This window comes from Ornithodoros turicata, chromosome 6 (genome assembly GCF_037126465.1).
Source record: "Ornithodoros turicata isolate Travis chromosome 6, ASM3712646v1, whole genome shotgun sequence".
NCBI lineage: Eukaryota > Metazoa > Arthropoda > Arachnida > Ixodida > Argasidae > Ornithodoros > Ornithodoros turicata.
In genome coordinates, this window is record NC_088206.1 from 46,364,247 (window position 1) to 46,378,469 (window position 14,223).

General features: G+C 43.8%; 1 protein-coding gene across 3 annotated transcripts in view; it reads left to right on the top strand.

Moving 5' to 3' along the window:
• LOC135396616 (DNA replication licensing factor mcm5-A-like) overlaps window positions 1–14,223 on the top strand; it is a 42,891-nt gene that overhangs the window by 7,640 nt on the left and 21,028 nt on the right. For all 3 annotated transcript variants that reach the window (XM_064627678.1, XM_064627680.1, XM_064627679.1), the window contains exons 2-4: window positions 4,173–4,299; window positions 5,574–5,702; window positions 9,285–9,457. In XM_064627678.1, the coding sequence (XP_064483748.1) occupies window positions 4,173–4,299; window positions 5,574–5,702; window positions 9,285–9,457 (429 nt within the window). The remainder of the gene's footprint in view (window positions 1–4,172; window positions 4,300–5,573; window positions 5,703–9,284; window positions 9,458–14,223) is intronic.

The window sequence follows — 14,223 nt, forward strand, 5'->3', positions numbered from 1 at the left end:
GATAATATCCCAAACGAAGTTTTAAAGACCTTCCAAAGAATCGCCTTAGCAGCACTCAGGCAGTGTTACAATGACATAATGACACAGAAGGAAATTCCAAAGGACTGGAAAGTGTCAAAGACTGATATGCAAGCCTAAAAAACCACTCTCCCGTATTGAATCATACTGCCCCATAGTAATTCAGGGCAATGTATACAAACTTTCTGCCTCAGTCCTAGCTACTGCAAACATCACGATATATTCAGGGAGGTACAATACGGTTTCAGGAGAAATGGACGAGCAAGTTTCAACATTTTTATTTCAACGCAACTCTTAGAAATAACAAGAAAATGAAACGAGAAATTGCTCCTCGCCTTCCTTGATCTCGAAATGGCATACGATGCAGTCTACCACAAAATCATATCTGGCAAGCTAGAAAGAACGGGATTACTAAAAGATGACGAAAAGATGACTTCCAATACTAATATTGGAAAAACTATATGAAGAATGTGAAACAGTGTATCATCTGGGTAAATACAAATCTCAGGCAGTCCCAATCAAAATGGGACTAGGACAAGGCTGCCCACTGTCACAGACTCTTTTTATCGTCTGTATCAACGATTTGCTCGTCCGATTACAAAACGAAGTACACAGAATTTGCCTAAGAATAATAACTGCAAGCACATGAGAAGTCAAAACAAAAATCACAGCGCTTGCTCTCGCTCATCACATAGTACTGATCGCCTCGTTGGTGGACAACCTACAACATATGCTAGATTATTGTACGGCAGAGGCAGAAAAAGACGGCTTGAAATTTAATTTGATGAAAACATTATGGATGAGCTTTAATCGCGAAGAATCTGAAGATCAGTCCTTTATGCTCCAAAATAGGGAAATAGCCCAAATGAAGGACTACAAGTATTTAGGAGTGCAATTCTTAAAAAACATGAATCGATCATCGTAAAGAAATCAAACAGACTAAAGGATATGCTTGGCACCTGGTGTGGCACTCATATAATCCTTACACAGTAGGAAACTCCTTTGGAAGACAACAGGTTCAACGCACGCACTTATATGCCTCTAGCCCTGTCACTATAAAGGCTGTATTGTCTTAAATAAATGACTAAACAACATCAACAAACAATACATATACAGGGTGTCTTTTTTTTTTTTTTTTTTTGCTGCATGACAAAAACATGGAGGCATGGGTGCACCTGGTTTGTAGATTTTCATCAGATCATTCATTTGTAGATTTTTACCAGCTTGCTTGCACCCTATCCCTTCTCTCATTTTTAGCTGCACCAGATTAAAAAAAAGGTTGTGAAGACAGTATATACAGGGTGTCCCAGAAAACTTGTCATTGGATTATAATAAAAACCTATGCCACCTCGGATCATGCGGTCAACGGCATTTGTTCTTATGTTTTTGCCACCTCCTGATGTGAATCTCATGTAACACAAGTTTTCGTATGTAAATTTTTGTGAACTGAACTCTGAAATTTTCCAAGTAAAGGTAATTTTTTTACCCCACCAATGTGAAGAGCGTGCCAAATTTACTCAAATTCATATTTGACAGGGATATTGAGGAGCTATCCCATCGGGAAAAAATAGCTGAATATTGTGCTTTTCAGAGCACCCAGAGCATGGCGCTCAATGACTTTTGAGCACAATCGTTGCCAGTCCAACGAAAGGAGGTTGCAAGCCCAGCCCACGGAGGGATAGTTGAAAAAGTGGCAGTTCTTGAAATTGAGAGAGGGAAGGCATGATCCCTGCAGAAGCCGGATGCGATAAGCCATGCCTGTGTTAGCTCTTTCTACTATTTTTTTGTGGGCTGGGTTTCCAACCTCCTTTCGTCGGACTGACAACAATTGCACTGAAAAATTCATTATGCACTATGCTCTAGGTGCTCCGTAAAGCATGATGTTCAGCTGTTTTTTCTGATGGGATAGCACCTCAATGTCCCTGTCAATTATCATGAATTTGAGTAAATTTGGCATGCTGTTTACGTTGGTGGAATAAAAAAAGTGACCTTTACTTTGGGATATTCCCGAGTTCAGTTCGCAAAAATTTACATAATAAAACTTGCGTTACATGACATTCAGATCAGGAGGTGGCAAAAACATAGTAAGAACAAATGCTGTTGACTGCATGATTGTAAGGGTTGCCATCGGTGGCTCAGTCGGTAGCGTGTCCGCCTGCTGATATCAAGATCACGGGATCAAACCTGGCCGAGGACGGTGGCAATTTGGTGGGAGGGTACAAGTTGCACAGACACGCTGTCTTCCGCAAGCGACGTTAAATGTGGTGTTTCATTTGTCGAGATTTTGGCACACGTTAACAAACCGTCAGGTGGGCAAAATTAATCCACAGACCCGACCACTGTGGCGTCGCTCATGATCACAGTTGTCTCGTGACATAAAGCCCTGAATTATTATTATTATTACATTGCATGATTCTAGATGGAGTAGTTTTTTAATAATAATTGAATGACACGTTTTTTGGGACACCCTGTAGATTCTGTTTTTGCGGTTGAGTTGTACAGCAGGGCGGACATTGTCTCGGGAGAGTATGTAACTACTGGATGCCTAATTGCCTTGGGGGATTTTTATGAGGGGGAGTACTGCCTTGGACAGCACTGTACACTGACAGCATTGTACTACACTCCCTAAGTTCAATTGAAGCTCCATGCAAGGACAGAAACTCTAGGGGAGGGGAGGGTATTGGATGGAGGGGATGCCCCATGCACCCCCTTTTGCCATTCATCAAAGTGTTATTCCCCCAATATTAACTCCACACACGCATAAAAATTGGAGGTATTTTATTCCTTCTTCCAAGTTTCTTCAGACTATTGTTTATGGCAGGTGACCTTACCGCTAGGTATCGTGAGCACCCAGGAACTGTCATGAGGCATACTGTTGAGGTGTTCCTGGCGAGAGATGTCCTGTGAAGGGTGTGTTTCACAGAGATAGTGCAAGGGGCTGATTGGAGGCTAATGTTACATCGTGTCATTCCGCCATGATGTCCCTACATAACATCCCCATCCACCGGTTGAGTGCCCTTGCTATAAGCGCATGTGCTGAAAGGGAAATGGCGATGTTTGAGTTCACGTGAAGCGACAGCAAGGCTTGGTAGTTCTGCTACTACTACTGCTACTAAAGTACTGGGAAAATTTACATTTGGGTGTTCCAAAGTGCTCCGAAGCGCATATTTCGCTGCTTCAAAACTCTTATTTCAGATAAAATGGTTAAAAAGCAAGCGAGCTGGTGGCTAAGATCCATGACGAAAACCCGAGACTGGGAAAAAGACGAAAAACAGAAAAACAGACGTGTTGTGTTGTGTCGTCTGTTTTTCGTCTTTTTCCCAGTCTCGGGTTTTCGTCATGGATCTTATTTCAGTGCTTCAAAGTGCTCCACAATGCATATTTGGATGCTCCAAAAATTGCTTCAAATTGCGTTTTGGGAGTAGTATTACTATTGGCACCTATTCCAACCAGAGCACGTGGCCCTCTGACACGGAATTAGTGCTATTTCCCCTGTATTCCTGATCTGCTCAGTTTTGCAAATGAATATTTTACAATTGTTGAGCTGTGCTCAGTTCCCGTCAAGAAGGGAGACGAGAAGGACGTGGACCCCTTCCGTATCCTTTTCGATGCTTCTGCTGACAAAGCCAGCAAGCTTACAATGCTACTGTTATCTGTGATTACAGTGAGATGAAAACAGGAAGAAATGAGCTATTGTTTTCTTCTCCTGCTTCTTGCGCTGATGGGGAACTGAGTGTGGCCCAGCAGTCGTCCTTCTCAAGCAACCAGTTTTGCTCATTTTTTCCAGCTGCTACTATTACACTAGGTTGCATATCTTATGGCGGGTTTGGGTAAATCTGCAATGTTATACTGACAAGTAAACAAACGGTGCTTTGATGTTGCAGATTTCAGAGTTCAATTCTATAAATAAAATTTTTTAGTTAAAATTGGATAAAATTACTGGTAGTACGTGGCAGAAATTCCCTTTACATAAATGCCTTTTCTATTAAAATTTTTTGACATGGTTACTGAAGCACCCTGTATGTAATGGGAAAGCCATGCTCCTGTCGCCAGCAATGCGCGTTGCAGGTGTGGTGCACTGATTTGTGGTGTCAATAATTGCTCATTTCATTGATAATTGATCTAGTCTGTTACTTCTCATTGTTTATTTTCAGAGATCAATTAAAGCAGCACTACAACATGGGACATTACTGGTTGGAAGTCTCTCTTGAGGATCTTGCCAGCTTTGACGAAATGTTGGCAGACAAGTTGATGAAGCAGCCTTCAGATCATCTACCAGTGGTAGGCACAGACGACGCTCGTTGGCCAGCAGCTTCTCACATAAGCTAAAATAGCTGGTGCATGCATTCACCTATGATAACACATGCAGTTGTGTGAAATGCTGGTTCAGCCTATGCACTAGCGTTTCACCTCAGCGACCTGCCATTAGTGTCTGCCTCTTTGTATGCTGGAATACTTGAGAACGGTGACAATTTAGAGTAGTTTGTGCATACTGACGAAAAATGACCAGAGTATGTGATCAGAGACACAGACGAAGGACTCGTGCTGACTTGCAATTTTATTAACGCAAACCTGGTTAAATAGCTTGGCTTCCCTCTCTGCCTCTTGTATTAGGTGCCAACAACTTTTCCATTCTTTGGCTTTGTGCTTGTGCAGTGTGCAAGACTGCTCTCTCTTCCTGAATCATTACTAAAAATGGACTGCTTGTGTGTGTGACTCTTTCTTCCGTTGCAATCTGGAAAGCTTCCTCTTCCTGCGAGTTTTCCCCTGTGCATTAGGCCTCGCATGTTTCTTGTCTGTATACTGCTTGAAGGCAGTTTTGCTTGGATATCACGGTTCTAGGTGGATAAAAAATTAAAACTGTTTGTCAGCGGGCCTCTGATGTTGTCTCATACTTGATCATTGCAAGGAATGAACAGGGATCTTGATGACATATAAAATGTGCTCGAATCTGTTGTGTAATCTAGTAGTGTAAGATAGCACTTCCGGTACCGTGTGCATCTAGGAACTGTCGTGACGGTGCGGGAGATGTAAGATGAACGACACACTATGCAGAGTGCATGCAATAGCTGATCAAAGGCGAATGTTACATGGTGTCATCCCCTGCCCCTGGTCGAAAACCCCTGTTCTACCATTTCCTCAAACTTTTTATCCAAGAATTTAACCCCTCAAGGCCTAAAAACTGCACCAATATTGCTGATTGAAACTTGCTTAATGTTCATTTGCTTAAAATTGACCTAATAAAATTAACAAATCTATTACATATATTTATTCAACACTTTGTTGTTTTTCTCTCAAGCTCGATCACATGAATAATGCTGGATTGTGTTGCTGATAATGCTAGGTATTCAGTATCCTTTCTCCGACTCAGGCATACAAGTTTTTACGTGTGCTAGTTACTTTTAGTTCTCTCGTCACGCTATGTGTTTATCCTGGTTGTATTTCATTTTGGCATCCCTTCTAAAATTATTCAGTGTCCTCCAATAATGTTCTAGAATTATTTATATTTATCGTTTAGTCTCCCAAACCCTAATAGTACCATACTTTACATATAGTTTGAAGAAGCAGCCAAGGAAGTTGCAGATGAGATCACGCGTCCTCGGCCGGAAGGGGAAGAAGAAATTGCTGACATCCAGGTCATCCTGAAATCTGAAGCCCTTCCACTGCCCATGAGAGAGATTAGGGTAATGTACTAGACACAACTTTTGGGTGAATGTTTGAGCACACTGGAGGTGTGACTACCAAGGCTAGCTGTTCCAGTAATGTGATGAGCAAACTTGTGCTTTGACGTGAATTGTAAAATTCCGAAAGAGAAGCTTCGCACTGATTAATGGGTATGAATATATCATTGCGAGGCCTATACATCAGTGTGCGTTATGGACAGGAAAACAAGGTGTATTTTTGGGAGGTGGCAAATTGTCAAATCATTCGAATAATTTTAACCCATCATAGAAAACAAGGGCAGCATTTCCTTGAGTCTGAGGAATTAAATGTGGAGGAACACAAAAAGGCGGACGACACAGGGCTGTAATGTTCTTCCATGTTGTGTTCCTCGGACTCAAGGAATTGTTGTCCCTGTTTTCTATGGTGGGTTGAACTTATTCGTTTAATTTGAGCACTCTTCCCCTCAAAAGAGAGATACATACCTGGTATACGTTATTTCCCTATGGCACAATATATCACACAGTCTACACTACTGTCTACAGTACACCAGATTGCTTGCACACATTTTGGTTGTTCTCGGTTGTAGCGGTATAGCTCTGTCCGCTAAATACAAAGCAAATATTTTACATGTGTATGACAGTGCATGCATACCACATACAAATAGTTGCGCTGTATGACTATAAATGTTTCCCTCAGTTGCATTAAAGTTACCATGAATGGATATTTGACAAACCCATGATCATTTTTAATTTGTTCCCCTGTACTAAAGCATTCACTCTGTGAAATATGAAGTTGAAAATGGTTCAAATAGCGGAGATATTCTATATTAACCACGAGCGTGAACGGCAGCTGTACGGCCCGCGTCCGAGGCGGGCTGGCCGTGACATCATACACAGTACATGTTGCCGATTCGTGGACGGGCTTTTGCGAGCAAACTGCAAAATTTGCAAACAAGCTTGCATACTTCGCCATGAAATATGTTTTAATTTGACCTGGAGACAAGATTGTATCTAACCGTTGACACAGAATCCTACGAGAAATGTAATATAGCCATTGACTGTCAGCATGGTTACCAGGGCACGTTTTCCTCTTTGAACTTCTTCGTCAGAACATACCTCAGTCTGTGACATTTTACGAGCTGCTGAGTACCGAACGATCAATAGAAGATGTGTGTGTCACATAATCTCTTCCTCCATTGCTGACAATTTGCCTTTCGTCATATTTTAAGTGATTTCGACGGCAGATATACGACGTCGTTGTCCAAACCGAAACCATGCACCCATATGGTCCCGTAGGGTGTGTCCTCCTCCTCGTTCACAGTTAGCTGAGAGAATTGGATAGCGATGACATAAGCCCGCTTCGAAGGCATATATCCAGCGGTCACGCACTGCTATTTTTGTCTGATAACTGTGCCCCCGTTGTACTTAATATGGTTAAAAGTCTATGTGTGTACGATAGTGAGGGATCATGGGAACGGTTTCCTGCAGAGTACTCCTAAATTCGCGAAAATCATTTCGTGGTCCCTTTAACATCTCGGAGATAATCGCATGCTTATGACTGGTTTGGAGGCAGCTTATTGACGGAAAATCTCGCCACCACAGGGACCCTGCTTTAGTACGGGATCGTGGGGCCGTTTGGGATCTGCGTACTGGCCCAGACAACAAAATGTCATCCTGCAAACGTCCCAGGGATATTCCTCTATGGATATTCAATATCCCACCTGCATTCCAGAAATGTCCCCGTGGTATCCTCTTGGACATTCCTAGGAATATCCCAAGAATGTATCACTTGGATATTAATGACCCTTAACGCACCTACGATTATTTGATGTGTCCACCCCACCAGACGGTGCTCCAAAACTTTATGTATATCTAATGTACTGTACGCAAGTTCCAGACATTTCACACATCCGTGTGAAATTACACTGCATTTCTTCGATTGCCACGCATGTGCACACATATGAGGACAAATGATGAGTCTAACAAAGAAAGCGTCAGCCAATTCGTGAGTCAGTGTGTAACGCTCTGGCAAACTTTATTTACTCTGGTAATCTACAAAAATTACAAACTTCCAAATTATGCTCGAGTTGCATGTAGTAGGTAGGACTGGATGACGCTCTCTATCTCAAAAGCGTTTACTTCTCGGAGGCCTACAAGAGAGGTATATTTGGGGATTAACTTGCTATTGTCGCCACACAGACCACGCTACAACAAGTGTCATGTGTCTGTACTGGAGATCTCTAATCCAAACAGCGCTCGCGTTCATGTATAGTGCGTTCGTTGTGTGTCTCCAATTCACACCAGTCGCATTCAATCAGGGAACGGAATTATCTTCTGTGTTTGTCACCACATTATTACCCAGGTGTAAACCTGCACTGATTTTGCCTAATAAAGACGCAGTATTTCTCCGATAGCATTTCTATAAGCAATCCAAGCGGGACAAGATTGTTTAAAAAGTTGCCCTCTGAGCAATGTGGTCACGCCATTATGTAAACAGCCTGCATTTGCTTTCTAAGGCCCCATACCCGTGCATTATGTATACGGTATAGTTAGAGAGTGACTTTTTCGGGTTAAACCCGATTCTGCCCGGTTATTCCCCCCCGAACTGACCTCCAACCAATTCGGGTTAAACCCTATTTCTCCCCGAATTCGTCACTATGAAATCCTCAAGTGACGTTTCTACTGAAGACGAACAAAGGTCGTCACGTGTAACACATGTAAGAATGGGTCACTTACGTTCCCAGCAATACACCCATGTGTGTCAACACTGTCTATGCCTTCGGGGATTACCACTATAAGGTCACGATCCCGCAAAAAACAACAACAAAAAAAGACGAAAACAAGAGAGATTAGGAAAGGACTTAACAGACAAGAAGAGAAACAAAAACACCCGATAACACCCGAAGGTACAATTATCGTCCGATTTCTCCCCGAATTACAGATCTAAAAATAGCGCACGATTTTTACCCCCGAATCTGAGAAAGGCATTTAACCCGAAAAAGTCACCCCCTAGGTATAGTATAGCATGTTTACTTTTACAAAAGAAGAAATCTTGCGTCGAAGCGGTCTAGCAGCCGCGTCTACTCCCGCGGTTTCACATCACTTTCAACTAACTGAACTGCGTCTTGACTGGGCTTCCTGCTTCATCGCCAAACACGCAGCTTTGCCATTCGTCTTCTGGCTCGAAAAGTGTCACGTGACTATTGCCAGCGCGAACCACACTTGGCCTTGAACATTTCCTCCCCCAGAAGAGTGAAAGGCCCCACTGCGGTGTTCTCGGTGCATTTTTTTTTTCATATCTTTGTGGATGCTGCTCGAAATGCCCTCTTTGGCAATCTTCGAACATTCTTTGGATATATCTTTGCGGCCCTCACATGGAATGCCCGCTTCGGCACTCTCAGGATATTGTTTGGACATATAAATTTTGTGTGGTTGTCTGGGGGATGCTTACGAACCAAACTGTGCTGAGGGGCGATACAATCATTCTCTAACAGTACAGTGATCTGTCGACCTTACATATTGGGAGCAAATCTGTTTTATAGTGCAGGCATCGGTTACTGAAAGGCTGGTCATGCTGTCACTAATTTGCAAATTGTGTTTCAGTCTGACCAAGTGTCACGGCTTGTGAAGGTGCCTGGCATAGTCATTTCAGCATCAGGGATCAAAGCCAAGGCTATCAGCATTGCACTGCAGTGCCGATCCTGTCGGGAAACTGTGCCCAATGTCGCAATCAAGCCTGGCCTTGAGGGTTATGCACTTCCACGACGTTGCAATAGGTCTGTACTACGTTTTGAACTTTTATCACAAAAAACACTATACATATACAGTCAACCCTCGATTTATGAACACCCTCGGTTCCCCGAAAAATCGTTCATAAATTGAAGGATTCATAAATCGAAAATTCAGTTAACTGAGTACTATCGAGCAAATGCAACAGTATTTCCGAGTTGGGATTGTGTTTATAATGCCATATATTGTGTAATTTTGCTTTTGACCATGCCTTCTGCTGTATCAATCTCACAAAGAACAGACGTTAGTGCATTCACACTCTGTTTATTATGCAATACTAAATTGTTTAATTTTGCTTTGCACCATGCCTTCCGCTGTGTCAATCTTGGAAATAAGAGATGTCACCACATTCGCACTGGACTGGTCTCGGATTTCCTCCGGGATTTTTAACATCCGTTTATTAATCTCCGGGTGACAGCGACCACCTTATTCATCAACTGAGGTCAGGAACACTTGGTTGCACCTTGTGCGACCCCGGAAAACCCGTTTGTTGTTCGGATTTCGAGGGTTTAAGAACCGAGGGTGCAATACCTGGAAAACGTTTTGTCCGTTCAGGCGTCATTCATAAGACCACGGAATTATCCCTTTGAAGGTTTCTGTTGACCTCGGAACGATCCGTTCATAAATTGAGGGCAAAAGCGCTGGGCAACTCCTAGTTGGTTCCCAGAAATTCCATTCATTATTCAGATATCGAGGTTCATAAAACGAGGGAAAAATGAATGTAAAAAGTTTGGTTCCCTCTGCTCGTGTTCATAAAACGGGGGAATCCATAAATCGAAGGGAAGAGGAGGAAAGATCAGAGACTCTTACGAGCGCTTCTGTCGACACCATATTTATGAGCGTTAGGAAGCGTTCATTTTCATCGTAAAGGGTAAATTCTTTTTGGGGTGAGAGACAGGGTACTAGTGTCTGCGCCACGTTGTTCTTGCCGCCGTGTGACGCGTATTTAATTTCCAGAAAAATCGTAAACTCGGCATGTGCGTCAAAAAATCCCACAATTTGCGGTCACGTACCACTGTAAGTATTTCTCCCACTGAAGTGAAATTAGTATCACTCGATAGATCGTGCAGCGCCCTTTCGTGTGGTATGTTTTTTTATGTATATCGATCTGGGTATTATGTAATTTGGATGCGTTCAAATGCGCAAGGTATACGATATTACGGAAATTGTGGCCGCAGATATCTAGAAAATGCCATCTTCGATTTTAATAATTTTCGGCACATGAGTAGCTTCATCCCGCTTCTTTCTAATGGCGGAAAGACAGTTTTACTTTTTTGCGTTTGAGAAGAGGAGCGATTTTTTTCCTGAGGCAATGTTTATGACACGCACGCCGCTATGCACTTTAATGCGCCACACATGCGCATCAAAGAACACCACGAAATAGTGTGTCACGCTGAGCTTAGACACTATACACAGCTATGTCCACTATATAATATTAATTTGGTGTGTCTAGTTGCAAAAAGCTATGCAGGTGCCGAAAAGGGTCTCAAGTACATGAGAAAACTGATCTCTGTCAGATCTGCCTGAAATCAATATAGCCAAAGCCGTCTGTCTGAAACAGGAATTGGCGAAGTTCACACACTCTTGTGGACTGTCCTTTGGATTTGGGACATGCAATAAAACATATTTTGCTGGCAGCTTAGCTTGGCCGGTCCTGGCTACCACTGACTTCTAGGTCTACTAGCTTTCATACCCACCATACAGTTATTCCGTGATTCAAAAACAAGTACAAAATATGTGTCAACAAACAAATTTATTTGAGCCATCATATACTAACACAATCGCCTGGCAGACTGGCACACATACATGCACTGAGCGTACAACGTCCGTTGCATAGCGCTTCCTAGCAACAAAGTTCAACCGTTCACCCTTGCAAAATACAGCCTTTTCCCAACAACGACCAACTTTCACTTTCACATACTTGCCCACAATCACATGATGAGCAAGTCGTTTCCTTGCCTACTATACGCCAAGCAAAACACCACGCTGCTTCATGAATCCTATTTTCTTGTCACTCCAATGCAAATCTAACGGCACTCGAACGTGTTTCTCGAGCCAGAATTCACGACATCATTGCAGTTTCAAATACAGTTGGCTGTTCGTAGACTGATGCTTGTATTGAGAAACAGTGCAACACGATCATAACATATGAATAGGACCGCGAACGGAGAACGCACCTGCATCCCAACGGAAGACACCGCCGACATTCTCACCGTTCAAATTTCAAATCAAACGGCTAAGAGAGTACGCAGCACGCAGGCGAGGAAGCGTGAAGTGCCGTCGTCCTGTTTTCAAATTCCGGCAACCAATGGACAGGCAAGGATTTCTCTGTGCGCAGTAACACGCATTTTGACACAGATTTTGAGAGAGTTGTGTCGGTTGTGTGGGGCTGGTTTCACATTTCGAAGCAGCCTCAGTTTTGTCGACCTGTGTGTTGGGCGGTGATGTCCGTTCATGCGCTCTAACCAAAAGACTGGAACCGGATGGCTACGCCAACATACAGCGACCGTCGTGTAGTGTGTGCCGATTATCGACACAGACACAAAAATCAGATTTATTTCGAGAAGAATTTCAAAACAGTATGTGCCCTAGGAGTACATGATGTGCAGAACATGTTTTCTGGATTTCAGACGGTAACTGTTAAGGAAACAGACTTTTTGTGCAACAACTGCGTCACTTATTTCCGTCAATGTGCCAAAGTCGCCCAGCCTGACTATGAACTGGAGTCGCTGCCCAGCAGCTCGGAAGATCCAACCTACAAGCAGAGTACGGATTATGTCACCGGCCTTAACGAAAGCGTGGCGTCCACCATCCTTAACGTATCACCACTTCAGCCTTCTGGGCAAGTGAAGTACAAGTCGTCGTACGCCAAAAGAAAGGTCGACGAGTTAGAAAAAGAGTTCTCGAAAAAGACTCTACGCTGGGTCAGCCTAGCATATGATGCGGAGGTTCCCGAGGCACCCAATCAACCTGACCAGGACGTCGAGCAGTTGATTGCAAACGTTGGGGTAGCATTCCTAAAAGCAGAGACCCTCCAAGAGAAGTGCCGCATCCTTACTCTCCTACCATCATCGTATTCTATGGGACACACAGTGAAGGTAATCCCAGAAGCCACAAAGTACTTAATCCTTAAGGCTAAGAAGCTTCAGTTGGTCCTGCCCTGAACCGTACGAACCAAAAAACCCAGCAAATGACGAGGACGTTGCACGTGCTCTTGAATATTACCTAAACGACGTCGTAAGCGTCAATGAGCTCGGAAAGAAGTGAATGATCGCTAAGCGCTACATGACTCGTACAATCCGAGAGGTTATTATAGTTTGTTCCTGCAGGCGAATCCGATCTGCAAACTTGGACTGACGAAATTCTATTCTCTGCGCCCCAGGTGGGTAAGTTTGAGCCCGTACCGTGAAGAATGTGTGTGCTCCAACTGTGCAAACTTTTCTATCTGCGTCACTGCTGTGCATGTGTGTTACCACCACTGATGACTGCAGAAGAGGCGAATGTGACATGTGCCCAACGCAGAACTATTTTACAGCCGAGACCCTCGCATTGCATGACGTGGGCGACATAGAACTTTCATTGTGGAAGTTTGGTAGGCTCGAGAAGAACTCCCTTGCATGCGAGGCCTTCGTTGAAGCATGTTACCGCTGGATTTCTCGGCATATACGTCACAAATACCTGAAGGATGTGCAAAAGGCAGCCATCCGCAAAGAGAAACTTTCTGTGAGACCGCGCACAGTTGTGTTTCACTTGGATTTCGCAGAAAACTGGACTGTGGTGCTGCCTGATGCTGTTCAAAGCTACCATTGGAAAAAATCGCAGATTACGATTTTTACGTGCGTGGTGTCAACAAGTAGTGACACCCGCAGCCTAGCTGTGATAAGCGACGATATGTGCCATGACAGTGCGTTCACAACACTGGCTCTCCAACGAATCTATGAATGGCTGGACGAACATAAAGCAATTTACAGCGAGTGTGTGTATGTGTCGGATGGTGCAAGTGCCCACTTTAAGAATAGATACGAGGTGTTTGAAATGTCGAAGTCACCAGCACTAAGAAAGTGGCTGTTCTCCGCTCCTGGCCATGGTAAGAGCGCTTGCGACGGCATCGGTGGCATCCTGAAGCACAGTGCCACAGTGTACAACCTACGGTCCTCGCCCGCGGACGTCATTCAGACGGCTGTAGAGTTTGTAGCGAAACTGAAACCTCGCTCCCCAAATGTAATTCTTCTCCATGTTCCCAAAGAGGAGGCACAGCAGCATAGGTTGGTAAAAAGGGAGCAGTGGAAGCGTGCAAAACGAATCTCCAACCTCCGCGAAAAATTAGTGTGGACATAAAGCAGCGAGGCAACACATAAAATTGTGTTCCAAGTTTCTGCAGCTTCTGTTTAGATATGGTCATGGAAGGCTCAGCTGAACATATTTATTGTGTCAATAAAATGTTCTTTTGAACGTGCATTTACCTCGTTTCTGTCCGAAAGGACTACTACATTCAAATTGTCGTAGCATCGCGTATTGCAAGTATCCACTTTGTTCTTAGACACACCAAATTAATATTATATAGTGGACATAGCTGTGTATAGGAACCGTGCGACACCTACAGGGGGCGCGTTGCTCCGTCGCGACAGCGCCGCCGGTGGCGGTCTTGGACGTATCCGACGTGATACCGCGCCGCCCGTTCTATGCATTCTCAAGTGGAACCGTAGCTTGCGTGGCGACCTCCGTAATTAGAAGGGCTAATTTTCGAAGTGCA